This window comes from Ambystoma mexicanum, chromosome 9, assembly GCF_040938575.1.
Source record: "Ambystoma mexicanum isolate Mex_15411 chromosome 9, UKY_AmexF1_1, whole genome shotgun sequence".
Taxonomy (NCBI): Eukaryota; Metazoa; Chordata; class Amphibia; order Caudata; family Ambystomatidae; genus Ambystoma; species Ambystoma mexicanum.
Genome location: NC_090931.1, coordinates 1,425,852,875 through 1,425,867,446, shown reverse-complemented (window position 1 = coordinate 1,425,867,446; position 14,572 = coordinate 1,425,852,875). Strand labels below are relative to the sequence as shown.

At 48.4% G+C, this 14,572-nt stretch overlaps 1 protein-coding gene across 1 annotated transcript in view; it reads left to right on the top strand.

Annotated features, from left to right (window-relative positions):
- The window catches only part of AAMP (angio associated migratory cell protein), a 145,443-nt gene that overhangs the window by 116,370 nt on the left and 14,501 nt on the right, over positions 1-14,572 (top strand). The window contains exon 10 of the mRNA XM_069616827.1: positions 1,334-1,488. Coding sequence (XP_069472928.1) covers positions 1,334-1,488 — 155 coding nt within the window. The remainder of the gene's footprint in view (positions 1-1,333; positions 1,489-14,572) is intronic.

Genomic DNA, 14,572 nt, shown 5'->3' with positions numbered 1-14,572 from the left:
GACTGCATGCAGACCATGCCCATTGTGGTGTGCCTCCAAGCCATGCCCTGTTGCCACTGATTCCAGAGGTTAAAGCCCTTGGGGCATGGCTAAAGGCAGTACACTTTGCGTGTTATGCACAAGGATACATGATCAAATCACAGCTAAATCCCAAAAAGTCCCTGAAAATCCTAGTTGAGACAGTGGATGTTGTGATTCTGTTAAGATCCCACTCGCATTTATAGTAAGAAAGGAATCCTATAGATTCCAGGAAACCACATCAGTTGTAATGCTTTGAATTCAGAAACGAAACACTGTAGTTAGCCACTCGTTGTTGGCTATGAAACCATAACTTCCAACCGCCAGACCTGGAATTTTTCACTCCATCATAGATGACCTAATGTAATGACAATGTGACCTATGATGGGCACTATGGCAATTGTGGTTGTGTGAGCCGTGCAGTATGCATGAACAAAGGCCACACCATGGACACAGTAACCCCAGGACCTAGCCACACACTATTCCTCATGGGTGCAGCAGGCAGCCAAAAGCTTCACAGGGTCAGGTCTGCGGCCATGTCCTTTGAACAGGACCTAGTGTGCATGGATGCAGACCATGTCCTCCAGGCACTGTCTGCAGGAGCCAAAGGGCTGGGCATGGCACCCCTGTCCTGGGGGAAGAGGGCACGGCAAATCATGGTTTCAGGGCATGGCATTTATCTCGCACCCAGAGCTTGAATTGCCTAATTCGTCTGAACACTACACTCTGTGTCCTAGCTCAGCTGGCCTGCCTAGTTTTGGGAGTACTTCCTTAATTTGTACTTGAATGTGAAGTGCTCTAATGCCACGCAATGCAGTATCATGGCACTGGGCCCAGCTCAGAATGTTTTCAGTATGCTTGGGTGCCCTTGACCAGTGTGGATGTGAAGCCAGATCTGCTTGTGGAGATCTCTTTTGTTGAGACAAAGTAAGGGACGTTACAGTTTCCTGTATCTAGTTTTTCAAAGGGTGTTCAAGATTAGTCATAATTTGCAGCATCTGACCGCCACTTGATTTGCTGCTCTTTCTGTGTATTGTGTAACACGTGGGGTTTACCAACCAGCAAAGTAATCATTAATGTGCTCTCCCAAGACATAATATTTATCACTGTGTACTAGATCTGCGCGGTGCCCAGTTTCATTCACAAGGTAGAGGCCACTTCTTCCTAACCCTCACCTCAAGTCTCTAAAACTTTCTTTAGAGTGATTTGTAAAGATGCTCCATTGGCTCTGCCTATAAAGTGATATGGAGACAGGTGTTGTATTGGCTAGAAGTCTTCTCAGAAGTTGCTGATGTCGTGTGCTCTCCCTTTGTAGTCTGGAATTGTGCAGTTACTTTGGGAGGAGAGCTCTGCCGTGGTCTACACCTGCAGCCTGGATGGTGCTGTTCGCCTCTGGGATGCACGCTCTGGGAAAATGATCAGCGAATACAGAGGTCACTCAGCGGAAATCCTAGACTTTGCTGTCAGCAAGTAAGTGACGTGGCAATGGGCAGGTTACCATGTCTGGCACATTCCTATACCCTCCCTCATGTGGGCTGATTTCAGAATCAGCCCAATGCTGAAGTTGTTAATTTGCCACTGTTTGCTGCATTGGGTGTTGGCTAATTTTAGAAAAAAATGCGAACTCCCATTTGCACTAGTCAATGTGACACTGATGTGCACATTTCTTTTTTCAACTTTTTTTAAAATGCTTAATAGAAATGTTGTGAAACCCCAAAGGGGGCCCATTCAAATAGAAAGCAAATTGAGGAGAAGGTGAGTGCACCACTGGGTGGGAAGGGGAAAACCGACAAAGCAAAGGGGCAAGGTATCTAATTTAGGGCCCAGACACAGTAAAAACTGTTACCCAATTATCCCCACTTTTGTTTCTCTTCACATGCACATTTTGAATAAAATGGATAATTCAAACATGGTACTGATCCTCATATCTTACTCCTGTTACTGAATCACAACGTGGATGGAAAACCTGTCCGTCTGCTGGCCAGTAAACGGAATGGACAGACCGATTTCTCTGGGCCATTGTAAACTCTTCTCAGGCGACGTCTGCTTGCATGTGATTGGTGAATGTTGGGCAAGATTGTGTGCAGCACCCTTTGGGAGACTACAGCAACCTTGACCTCCTGGCAATAGGAACCCAACCTTTGATATAAGTCTGTGCTACACAGGTTGGTAGTGTGGGTGAGCAGCCAGGCGTATCTCGAGGGGTCAATGTGAGCAGTAGTATTTTTACACAGAGGTTTACAGTGACAGTATTCAAATAAACTCTTACACTCAAGGTTTCTTGATTAAAGAATTATTAATTTAACATGCAGTTGAATAAGCCTTCTTCAGAAGGGGGCAATATAGAAGTAACACCCAAATACACTTCAAAATACACCCTCTTAGTTTCTCTGAATTAGCAAGTACCCATTTGGGATGGCACACACACTGCCTACACCCTTAGGTGACTTAAATAAATAGGACACTGTGGATATATCACTGGTACATTTAGAGCAATACTGAGCGGTGTGTCAAAAGGGTATAAGAATAAAACAATAGGTCACACAAATATTCTGAAGCAGGTAAGTACTTTTGAACCACCAATGCAAAGTAAATGAACCCTTTCCTGGAGGAAAGGTAAAACACAAAGTCAGAGGTAAGAATCTTTCCGTGCGCCAGGCCAGCCAATGTAATTGGACAAGTCTAGGTGTACTGAAGCACTTGTTGTAGGTAAGTAAAAGTCCTGCACAATGTTTTAGAAGTCTTTGTAGAATCAATGTAGGGCTACAAGCTGGGAGGCTTGTGAGTTGCAAAAGCTGCAAGCAACTCTGCAAAAGCAACCAGGATAAGTCTCAACTGAGAACAAGTAAGGCTACACAACAAGAGGCAAATCCTCTTATTTTAACAGTACCTTTTGGTTAGAAGAAATGGTTCCAGCTGGCTTCTGTTTCTGTGCAGCTCTGCAAATCCTGTTCATGGGCCTCAGTCGTGGGGACAAGAGGGAGGACTTCTGGTAACTGCTGCTGTTGACCGTCCCATTGCAGTGCACTAAAGGGCAAACTTCAATTCAGCAGCACTTTGCGGTTTCAGCTCCTCGCCTTTCAGTAAATGGCACCACCGCGGTTGTCTGCTACCACTATGGACTTTCGTCGCATCTGGGGTCCACCACTCTGTTGAGGTGGCTCATGCTTGGTCAGTCTTGCTTCCTGGGAGTCCGGAGGATCTTCCACAAGCTTGGGACCGACTTAAAAGCAATTCACTCAGTCTGGTTTTCCTCTCCCTGCCATTTCGGTTCCAGCAGCAGTGGATGTACAGCCAGCTCCGAGAGGATGTCCAGACGAGTTCACTTTGGGGTTGATTGGTCCCACCAACCCAAGCGCAGAAGTCGTCCTTGCAGGGCTTCTCTAGTCGAGGCGAATTCAGAGCTTCAGCACAGCAGCAGGGCTTTACCGGGTAAAACGGTCCAGGAGTTGCAGCAGCTGTCTCTTCCAAGTTCTTCTTTCGATTCCTTCGTCCAGTGGTCGACTCTGCCTTCCTTGCAAAAGACCTTGCCTTTTATGCAAGTCTCTCCCTTTCATTCCAGCCTAGCTGTCAATCACACAGCAGTGTGGCTGTCCTCCAAGGACAGCCAGCCAATCGCCTTTCGGTGCATTCCCTTTAAGCACCTGGGAGTTTAGGGCACCTCCCTCACTTCCTGCCCCTGCCAAACACCCTGAGGCCAAAGTCAGGCTTCACTCGTGAATCCCGCCAGAGCCCAAACTAACAAAGGGACCAAACCTGGTTTGGCGTGCAGAGTAAATCTCAAGAAGGACCTTTCCAACATGAAATGGCAAAAAAAAGAAGACCAGGGCCATATTGACAAAATGGGCACCCATAGGTGCCTTACTGCAGCCATGAACGCTGCCCGCTGTAAAAAAAACAAAGGTAGTAAAAGTAAACCACTGCCACCAGCCATTAATTGTGGAAAGGGTAACATAAACATGTTTCATGAGAAGGTAGACAAAGGGGATACTAAGTAACCCCTCCAGCAAAAGGTAAGTAAAGTAAATTTCCCTTTACTACTCTTGGAAACAGTAGTTTATCCAAGAGAAGTCCTAAACTCGGCAAAAGAGCTGGGGGTCCCTTAGGTAGAAGGGAATTAACACAGAAATGAGAATCCTCCCTAACAGTCAGTAGTAAATTGAAGAAAAATCCAGGAGCTTAAGGGATCATACCTGAGATGCACAAGCTGTTAAGCCCTCACAAGTGAATTGCAGTAATTCTAGAGGATAAAAAGGAGCACTCCCAAACTAGGAAGCACTACATTTGGTTAAAGGTGCATGCACCCAACGCCCCACAGTACCTGAGAATTGAAGCATATGTTCCAGCTGGCTTCCTTCTTGGTGCAGCGATGCAGACCCTTGTTCCTGGACCCTGGTCGTGGTGTCGAAAGGAAGGCTGTCTGGCGGGCTTCTGTGGCTGCACTCTTGAGAGGGACTCTGCAGCAAGTGATTCCATGCGTTTCAGCTACTCTTTGTGGTTTTGGCACCTTTTTTCTCAGCGCCAACGAACGACAAATGCCTCTGGTTGGAGTTTCCTTGCTCCTGGACACTGGTGAGGGGACTCTGGGTGACGAATTCCTGCTGCTGGAGGTCCTTGAAGATGTCAACAATGTTTTGGCCGGATTCGTTAGTGGGAAGACGTTGCACTCATCGGTGGTCCAGGTACCCTGGGTATTGGGTAATTGCAGCCCAGGAAAGTCACGGCGACTCGGGTTCACCCATAACGGAGCTGAAGCCCGCCGAAGGCAAAACTCACAAAGGACTCAAATCTACTCAAAAGGATAGAAGAAAAGCCCAGAAGTAACTGAGCAGCAATAAATGGCGAAAAAAGACCGGGCCATTTTGAGAAAATGGTTACCCATGGGTGCTGTACTGCAGCTGAGAAATCAGCCTGCCAGTGACCTGCACAAAAGGTAGTAAACAAACTGCCACCAGGTGCTTTAATACAGTTGTCCCCTTAGGCTCAGGGGAAAGGGGCACCACTGGGGGGGTTCTTTCTGGTCTTCTTTGGAGAGGCAGAGCTTTGGTCCTTTTTCTGAGCAGCAGGCGAGGGCCGTAGATCCAGGTGAGTGGGCAAGGGAGGATTTGCTTTTGCTCCCTACAGAACCAATTGATAAAGACTGCACCAAATCACCCACCGAGCATAATTCAAAAGGAGGACTAGTCAGTTAATCATACCCATGCATTTTGGAAAGGTTTCTCTCTCAAAGGAATTAATCCACGCTGTCCCAGGTAGTTATATGCCAGTCTGAACTGGTTTAATGCTGACTAGATTCCCCATGCACACCCAGTGACCAAAAACAGCCACCTCCCCGTTCACACATAGAGGGACAAGGGATATTATGTAACCCCTCAGGTCTTTTTGTGACACTCCTCCATTCATCAAAATGGTGGTTGTAGTGGTTTGCCACGAAGACCTAACTATGTAAAATGGAGTCCACCAAGTGGAACCATTTTACACAGGTGGAAAAGCAGCCACCAGCATAGGCACATAACTAACAGAGAGAAGGAACTCTTTCATGTCCTAAGGCAGGGACACTCCAAAGGACTACACAGGCAGAATGGTACACTGTCTGGCTCGAGATTAAGGCTGTCTGGGACAAAATCCAATTAAGAGGAGGAGACCCACCAAGTTGAGCAAAAACTCAAAAAATGAAATTCTGCCCTAACGCTACCCCTCCCCCGGGACCAGCCTCCTTGGAGGCAACCACAGGGTGTGGCAGACTCAATGGTGATCGGACCCACAGGATGTCTACGACCCTGCTGAAGTAGATGCTTCCTGTCCCTCTTCTGGACTTTCGTGACCTCTGCGACTCTTTCTATTCTTCCATCTGGACCGACTCACACTGCAGGGCACACTCTGGATGTTCTCATCTCCTCTGACCTCCCCCTCTCTATCCCTTTCACCACTCCTCTCTCCCGGAGTGATCACTTTCTTCTTTCCTCCCATCTCTCCCTCTCTACCCTGCAGGCCAAGCCAGCTCCATCACTGCCTCTGTCATCCGGCCCATGAAGCGTGTGTCAGTTGAGGTTTTTTCAGCCTCCGCCTTCTCTCCCCCTCCTCCACCTCTGGCTGACTCTCATCCTGACACTGCCCTTTCCAAGCTCCACTCTAGCTCTCATACTCTCAATGCTCTTGCCACTGTCATGAGGATCTGCTTGAAGCCCAAAGCCAAGTGCAACTCTTGGTACGACTCCAACCTAGTTACCCTTAAACATAATTGTAGGGTGGCTGAGAGGAAATGGCGGGCATCTTGTGCATCGTCTGACAAACTGGCCTGCCGCCTGTTCCAAAGGCGCTAAGAAGAGAGCCCACATCCATGCCTGCGTCTCTGCGGCATCTAACAACTCAGCCAAACTCTTTTTAAATCTGCAAGGAGCTGGCAAATCCTGCTGCATTCTCTACCTCTTCTGTCCCCTCCCAGGCCCTCTGCACAGCCCTGGCTTCTCACTTCATCTCTAAAACCCAGGACATCCTGTCCACCCTCTTGTCCTCTCCTCCTCTCTCTCCGCTACCTTCGGCCCCCCTGTAGCCACCTCTCCTCACTCTTCCTTTCCCCTGACAAGATTTCCAGACAAGTCCGATCTATGAAAGTCTCGTCAAAACAGGTTCTTCCCTGTTTTTCCAAAACCATCAAGGACCATATTGACACCCTTGCCCCTGCCCTGGCCGACTTCTGAAACCACTCCTTCATCACTGGAGCCTTCCCCTCCCCTCTGAAGGACTCTCTTGTGCACCCTCTTCTCAAGAAACCCATAGCTGAACCCTCCTGCCCGGCTAAATATCGCCTGATCTCTATCGCTCCCTTTGTGGGCAAACTCCTAGAAAAACTGCCCATTTCCCAGCTTAATCTTCACACCGATGGTTGGTTGTCTCCATGACCATCAGTCTGGCTTCAGAGCAGCCAGAAGCATGGAAACTGCTCTCAGGAATATCCGTGAAGACCTGCTCTCCAACCTTAATTATTATCTCCCCTATGTCTTCATCCTACCCAATCTCTCTTCTGCCTTTTGACACGGTCAACCATGCCATCCTGCTCAACCATCTCCGTGATAACCTCGGTATCACTTATCAGGCCCTGGCCTGGCTGACCTCCTTCCTCTCCAACCGACCCTCCAGGTCAAACTAGCCTCCTTCCTTTCCTCCATCTCACTCTCCACTTGTTGTGTTCCTAAGGGGTCTAACCGCTCTCCCTGGCTTTTCAACCAATACCTGGCACCCCTCGCACACCACATTGCTGCTCTGTTCCAATTTTCAGTTATATGCTATTGACACTCGTCCCATTTTCAGGCTTCACCTCTTCTACCTCTCTTCTGACGGTCTGTCTGCGATCCAGGAGTGGTGTGCTGCCAACGAGATCCTCCTCCTCGGCACTCCTACACCCTCCTTTCCTATCACTCTCTGGCCAGCCTCCCTTGGCCCTCTCCCTGCTCCCGCCTGTGAGGCTAAGAACCTCTGGGTCATCTTCGACTCCACGCTTTCCTTTTCCCTACACATCTCTGACGTCTCTAAGAAGTCCACTACCAACTACGCCTCCTCAGAGGCATTCTTCCTTTCCTCTCCTTCCCCCAGATGCTCAATGTCTCTAGAGCTCTGGTTCTCTCCAGGCTGGACGAATGCAACAGCCTCTTTCTAAATCTGCCTGCTACTACTCTCCGCCCTGTGCAACTAATCCAGAACAGTACTACAAGACTTGTCCTTGGCCTCAAGCCCAAGGATCGTATCTCTCCCACCCTCAGATCTCTTCACTGGCTCCCAGTGGCTACAAGGATTATGTTCAAGACCCTTTGTATTGACCACAAAGCCTTCTGGGGCCTGGGTCCTCAATACCTTCAACTCTCCCTTAAGAGATACTTTCTACTCAAGCTTTTCGCTCCAATTCCCTCAGGGTCATTTGCTTCTCCAAGCAACGAGTTGGGAGTAGATCTTTCTTCGGCTGGGGCCTCCCTCTGGAACAGCCTCCCTGCCTCTCTCAAACTTGAGGAGAACTTTCTTCGGTTCCGGAAGCGGCTCAAGACCTTCCGCTTTGCTTCTGCCTTCTCTCTTCCTCTCCCATGCTGATCTCTTCTCTTCTGTTTCTGCATTTGTCACCTGGCTACCGTCTGTTTTTGGGCACAGATCCCTGCCCACCCATCTGAATACCTGCACTGCCTCCTGGCAACCCTTGCACTTGGAGATGTATCTGCAACCCTACAGTCCCCTTACCTGCACTTATTAGACACCCGTTGCCTGCGCCTTATTCTTGCACTTGCCACCTGCTGGCCACACTACCTGTTATTTTGATCACTTGTTCGGCACTTTCCACTCCTCCCCTAACCCTTGCTCTTTTCCCCCATCCCTCCCCCCTGCACTTGCGCGTTCTCGATGTCACTGGACCTAGTAAGATTGTCTTTTCGTCCTCCCTTGCCTCGTCGCGCCTTGAAACACTTGTGTATGGGCGCAATATAAATAAAATATTATATATCATATCAAGTAGGAACTGGGAACTGGCCAGGAGGAGTGTAGGAAGCTCAGGCGGCCAAGCATCCAGTAGACAGAGTGCCTGGCGGGGTGCCGACGCAAGCTGAAGAAAAGCTGAACACGGAATCCGACCAGAAGACCAAAGACAAGCTGCTGAAGTTCCTAAGTCTCCAGAGGAGCACTGCCACGAGATGAGAGGTACGCAGTTGCTCTAGTTAACCAGGAGGCCCCAAGGAGGCGGTGAGGGTGAGAGGACTGAAGTGGGGTCGAACAGCGTAGAACCCCAAGGCGGGTTGTACAGAGTGAAGCTCCAAGACTGAAAGAAAGCAAGAAAACCCAGAGGATATAAAATGGAGAGCAGAGATCCCAAGCCAGGCTGAACGGAGTGATTCACCAAGGTTGGGTGAATGTATTGAGACCATGAAGAGGGGTAACAAAACCAGACCTCAAGGTGGGGTATGGGCAACTGTAAGCCAAATTGGGATAAAAGCACCAGGAAATGTATCCTACAAGGTGTGAACACTGACGTTGCCACGTAAAGACAAGCGAACGAGAGATACTACAGAAATTTGATTAAACTATCCCCACCAGCAAGTGATTAGAGACACTCAAGGATAGTTGCTTAAACTGTCATCCTGGGGCCTGGATCCTCATTGAGAAACACCAGAGTAGGCTCAGAAACCAGCCACCATTCACTCATTCGGGCCATGGGCTTATGCATATTTTTGTTGGATGTATATTTCTTTTGTAAGTGGTAGGGCAAGAACTCCGGTTACGATGGGGTTCTGGACGTTCGACATAATGGTTTGTTATGACATCCTAAAAAGCATCCCTTATGTCACTTTTCTTTTTCTGGCCTATCTTATAAAAAAAAAAAAGAGCAAGGGTTGTCATAGGGTTTGTGGGAAGTAGAATCAGGAGACGGGCAAGGTGGCATTGTAACAGACTGTTACCACACCTCTTCATTTTCCTGCTGTATTTGGTGTAATGGCGCGGACGGTACTTCCCTTGAAGTCGCCATCAAGGGTCGCTGTGGTCCTATTGTAGTGGGCTTTGCAGGCTTCCAAACGCATATTACCTTTGACTTCCATCTTACTCTGCTTCCATCTCTCCCAGATGGCTGGGGTCTCTAGCCTGCAGCTGGCACTCTCCTTAGGGCTCCAGAGGTGGGGGGCGGGGTGGGAGAGTCCCCTCTGCCGCTGTTCTTAGGGTTGGGTTGCTTCTTTGGGTTTTTTCTGCACTTCTGGAGTGGGAAAGGTGCTTACCGGACTTTTCTACGATAACGGAACACAGTCCATAGGCAAGCTGCTGTTTACTATAGGCAAAACATTTACAAACTCTTAAACTCCTGAAAACAGGTACTTACCTGGACTTCAATATTTTCTCATGATCCCCCTTAGGTCCCCGGAGCTCTCCACCAAAAGCTGTGACTTTTTAGTATCGATGATTTGTTATCGAAGTAATTAAATTAATCCCTGAATTTCACTATTTCTCCATAGGATAACTCCCTCCCCCTTCAGAACTTTATTATTAATATTATGTGTATCTGTGGGTGAACTGGGACCTAGTTTGGGCAAGTGAAGTCTCTCTAAAACTATCTTAGTTTATTTTGTTTTCTCGAATTCATTATATGGCTTTAAAATGCTCCCTTTCAGGTGCATGTGCTTTATAATTTATTAGAGGGTGTAGGGAACAATTGTTCATCCCATGTACTGGCATGGGGATTCCTGGGTATGTTTTAGATACTTACATGTTAGTGAAAAAAAAACACACACTTGACAGTATAATTATGTTCAGTTTGCCACAAGTAAAGGTCTTTCTTTAGCTAAAGGAATCGGAAGGGTTTATCCGAAGGCCCCGTTACTGATTTTGTGCATGTTGTTCTTACTGTCGTGTCACTGCTAGTACTCATTTCAACTATAGTTCCTTATTGTGGTATCAAGTATGGCTTGTGTAGTGTAATTTCAGCGGTTATTTATTGGGCCTAATTGTACGTAGCTCCCACCCCTCAACCTGAGCGAAGACAAGACAGTCCTAACATTGCTACCCCATTGTATTGTGGTGTATGTATTGTGAGAAACCTGAAGGTGTCCCACCCGCTAGTCCCCGGATCTGTCATCCAGGTGGCCAGGACACGGCCATCGTGTTTCTGTCCAGTTCCTGGGGGTGGACTAGTGCGGGAGGATCACCTGGATGTGATGGGTCTTTCGGGGAGTGGAAGTGGGACACTGGACGGCGAGACACAGTATCACCTTCCCTGCAACACCTTTTCCTCATTCTACCAGGTAGGATACTTAGGAAATTAACCCCCACCCTTTCCCGACATTAACACTTTCTCACGAACAGCTCAATGTGAGAGACAATGGACTAACACCCGAGCCGTATGCCTGACATGTCCCAACACAATGGTCAGGCAGAGTCAGACAATTAGTGATAATTACACACACCCGACTTCGATCACATTTCCCCACACGGATAAAAGCTGGATCACGAAAGCACCCTCTGAGCAAGCAGCGGTGCCACGATGTCAGTTTAATACAAGGAGAAAGACGGCAAGACCGGAGAGGGTTGCAAGACCGGAGAGGGTTGCAAGAAAGGGAAGTGCCCTTGAACTTTTCAGAGAAAGACTGTTACTTTCATGAGCCTTCGAGAATAAGAAACATAAGACCTGGAATTAAAGCTGAAGAAACCTGCATTGTGTGTCTGAGTTAACCGGGGCTCTCCTGAATTGATGACCAGGCGGGAGAAGTGCTTGCCGCTGTGGTACTGTCCTTGGCTCAGCACAGCCGTGAGTCCGAGAGACTGACTGGTCTGTGTTAGAGCCAAAGTTGCAAGCAGCAACATTGTATGGAGAAATCCGAAGAGAACAGTGTGTGAAGCGTATGTGACGACCAATGTTAATAATTAAACAGCAGATGAGTGGCTGAACTTTTGAAGCCAAGACAGATACCGTAAACAGAGCGGTCCGGCGCCATGTGGGTGCTCTTTAGAAGGTCTCTGTTAGTATCCATCTGAGAGGTGGCAAATGTAAAAGGAGTTGTGAAATCGAAGTGCTCCTGCAACGTGTCAAGCCAAACCCTGTGCACATTCGAAAGTCTTCGATAGTTTTTAAAAAAAAACGTTTTTATTATTTTGAAAACAAATAAACAATAGAAACCAAACTTGCAGCATTATTTACAACAGACTCGTGAACATCAATTAATGCACATTACTGCTCCCCTAATTCCTCCCCCCACAAGAGCTTGTTTGCGTTTCTCATTCTGTATCTGCTGCGTGTGGCCGGGTAGCGCTTCCTTCCGAAGCTGCAGAATCTATTATTGTGCCAAACAGTCCTGTTATTAACACTCTCCATGCCATCAGGTTACCCACTTCTTGCCATACTGCCGTTTCAGCCTCCGCCCATTTTTGCAAATCCCGCCACCACACCTCAACCCGTGGCTTGTGGCACTGCTTCCAGCCCATGGCAATCCTTCTTTTTGCAAGCACATATGCCAGAGCCCTCAGTTTCCCAACATGTTTAGTATTCCGTGGTCTGGGAAACCCTCCCAACAGGCAGGCCCAGACCGTATCTATGTTGAGCGTGACCCCTTTATCTGCTAGTTTTTGTGCCACCTCCCCCCAAAAACCTTCAATCACTGGGCAAGACCAGATCATGTGTGTCATGTCGGCGTCTTCATCGCATTTTGGGCATGCTTGTTTTCCTGCGTTTACAAACTTAGATATTCTCTTCGGGGTCATATAGGCTCTATGTGTTATACATAACTGTATCTGCTGCAATCTGGCGTTTCTGGACACTTTCTTGTGGTATCCCATAGCACGCTCCCACATCCCATCGGTCATCTGTGCCCCCACCTCCGCTTCCCAGTCCAGCCTCAAATGAGTCAAATCCTTCCCCACCCGGGTCATCACCATCTCATACAATCTAGAGATCTCGTGCCCTCCTTCTGATATGTCATATATTGTTCCCATTATGACGTCTGGCTCCTCCGCCAGTAGTCTCTGGCCAGGTTTTACGAATAATCTGCACTAGCCTAAGATACGTGACATATTGGCCTCTGTGCAAGCCTGCCTCTTCTCCCAGTTCTTCAAAATCCTTAATGATCCCCTCTTGCCATACATCTCCCAATGTGACCAGCCCGACCGATTCCCAATAGGTCCTGATTATCATTCTGAGTTGGTTGTCTCCCCCAGCCAAGGCGACTAGCGGCACCTGTGGGGAACACGGGTACGGGTTCTCCATCAGTCGGCATACTCTGCGCCACATCTTCCACCCAAGCAACATCATACCCGGGTGTTCTTTCATTTCAAGTCTAGACACCCAGATAATCTCCTTTAGGTAAAACGTAGTGCAGTCCTGTCCAAAACAGCCTAAATTCAGGAGTTACCTCATCAGAAAGCCATTTGGTTAGATATTCTTAATGCCCCCTCTATCATGGAAGTTCTGCAGCTTCCATAGCGCCACTCTATTGCGAGTGCCATGCCAAAGGAAGTCTCTGCACATGCTATTCAGTTTGACAAAAAACTTTTTGGGTATCAAGTATCGTATATTACTGAAGAAATGTAACAGCCTGGGCAGGACCACCATTTTGAGCATCGCCCCCGTCCCATCATCGCCAGCGGCAACTTCTCCCAAAACTTCATACTAGTTCGGATTTTTCCCACAGCCACCTCGGTATTATGCAAGTGTTCCTCCTCCACCGTATGGTACACATCTATTCCGAGGTAGCGGAAGGAATCAACCGCCCATGGTACGGACAACACTGGCAACCGCTCCAGAGGGGCTCCTCTGTAGCTCCCCAATGGGAACATGCTCGATTTTCGGGGGTTCACCGCTATGCCGGACAGTTCTGCATACCTTTCCATAACCTCTAGAATATATTGAAGATTTTCCTCCGGATATTTCAAGTATAGTAGGAAATCGTCAGCATACAAGGATATCAGATGTTTCTCTCCCCTTACATCAATACCAACCATGTCATATTGTTGTCTGAGGTACACTGCCAGGGGCTCCAGGGCTAGAATGTATAACATCGGGGACCAGGGGCATCCTTGTCTGGTGCCCCTACTGAGTTGCCATCTCTCAGATATCACCGATCCTGTGCGCACCCTGGCCAGTGGTTCACTGTATAGTAATTTTGCCCACCTAACATAACCCGGCCCCATCCCGTATTCTTCCAGGGCCTCCAGCAGCCATGGCCACCTCACTGAGTCAAAAGCTTTGACTGCGTCTAGGGACACCACAGCCATTTCCCCCTCGCTTCTGTTTCCCTCTTCAATCACCCGGTGGAGTCGCCTATGGTTGTGGGTTATATTCCTGCTGGGGACATAACCTGTCTGGTCCGGGTGAATCAGTTTGCTAATAACTCTACGCAGCCTATTGGCCAGGACCGCCGTCAATATCTTGCTATCCTGGTTCAACATTGACAACGGCCTATAGGAGCCGCAGCTATGCCCTGGCTTGTTGGGCTTAGGAAGCGGCACAATTAGCGCTTCTCTAAGCGATTCCGGCAGCCGGCCCATCTCAAAAGACTCATTGAGCATCTCTAGCATAGGGGGGGAGGGGGGGCAGGGGGGGGGGGGGGAGTACTTCCTCTATATATGTTTTAGAAAACTCGCCAGGGAATCCGTCCGCGGCCGGGGTCTTACAGGTGGGTAGCTGCTTCACCACCTCCTCGAAGGTAATCGGTGTGTCCAGCTCCTCCCTTTCTTCAGCACTAATCTTAGGTAATTCCATGTCTTTTAGAGTTTCTCTAATCTCCTCTCGATTGTCCCCTCTTCTGTCCTCATATAATGTCCTATAATAGTCTAAGAATGCCTCGTTGCCTCCCTCTTGGGTGTCAACCACCTCCCCGTCTTCTCTAGTTATTGTCCTAATCGGGGGCCTGGGGGTTTCGCTCTTATATAACCACGCCAACAAGCGGCCAGTTTTATCCCCACCTGCATGTTGCTTCTCAACATACTTCTTATAGTTAAGGTTGCAGAGCCTTTCCCAAAGCTCTGCACACCTCTGCTGTAGTTCGAGTACAAGTTCTGCATCCCCTCCTGCCCTGTTGCTTTCCCGTTTCTCTTCCGC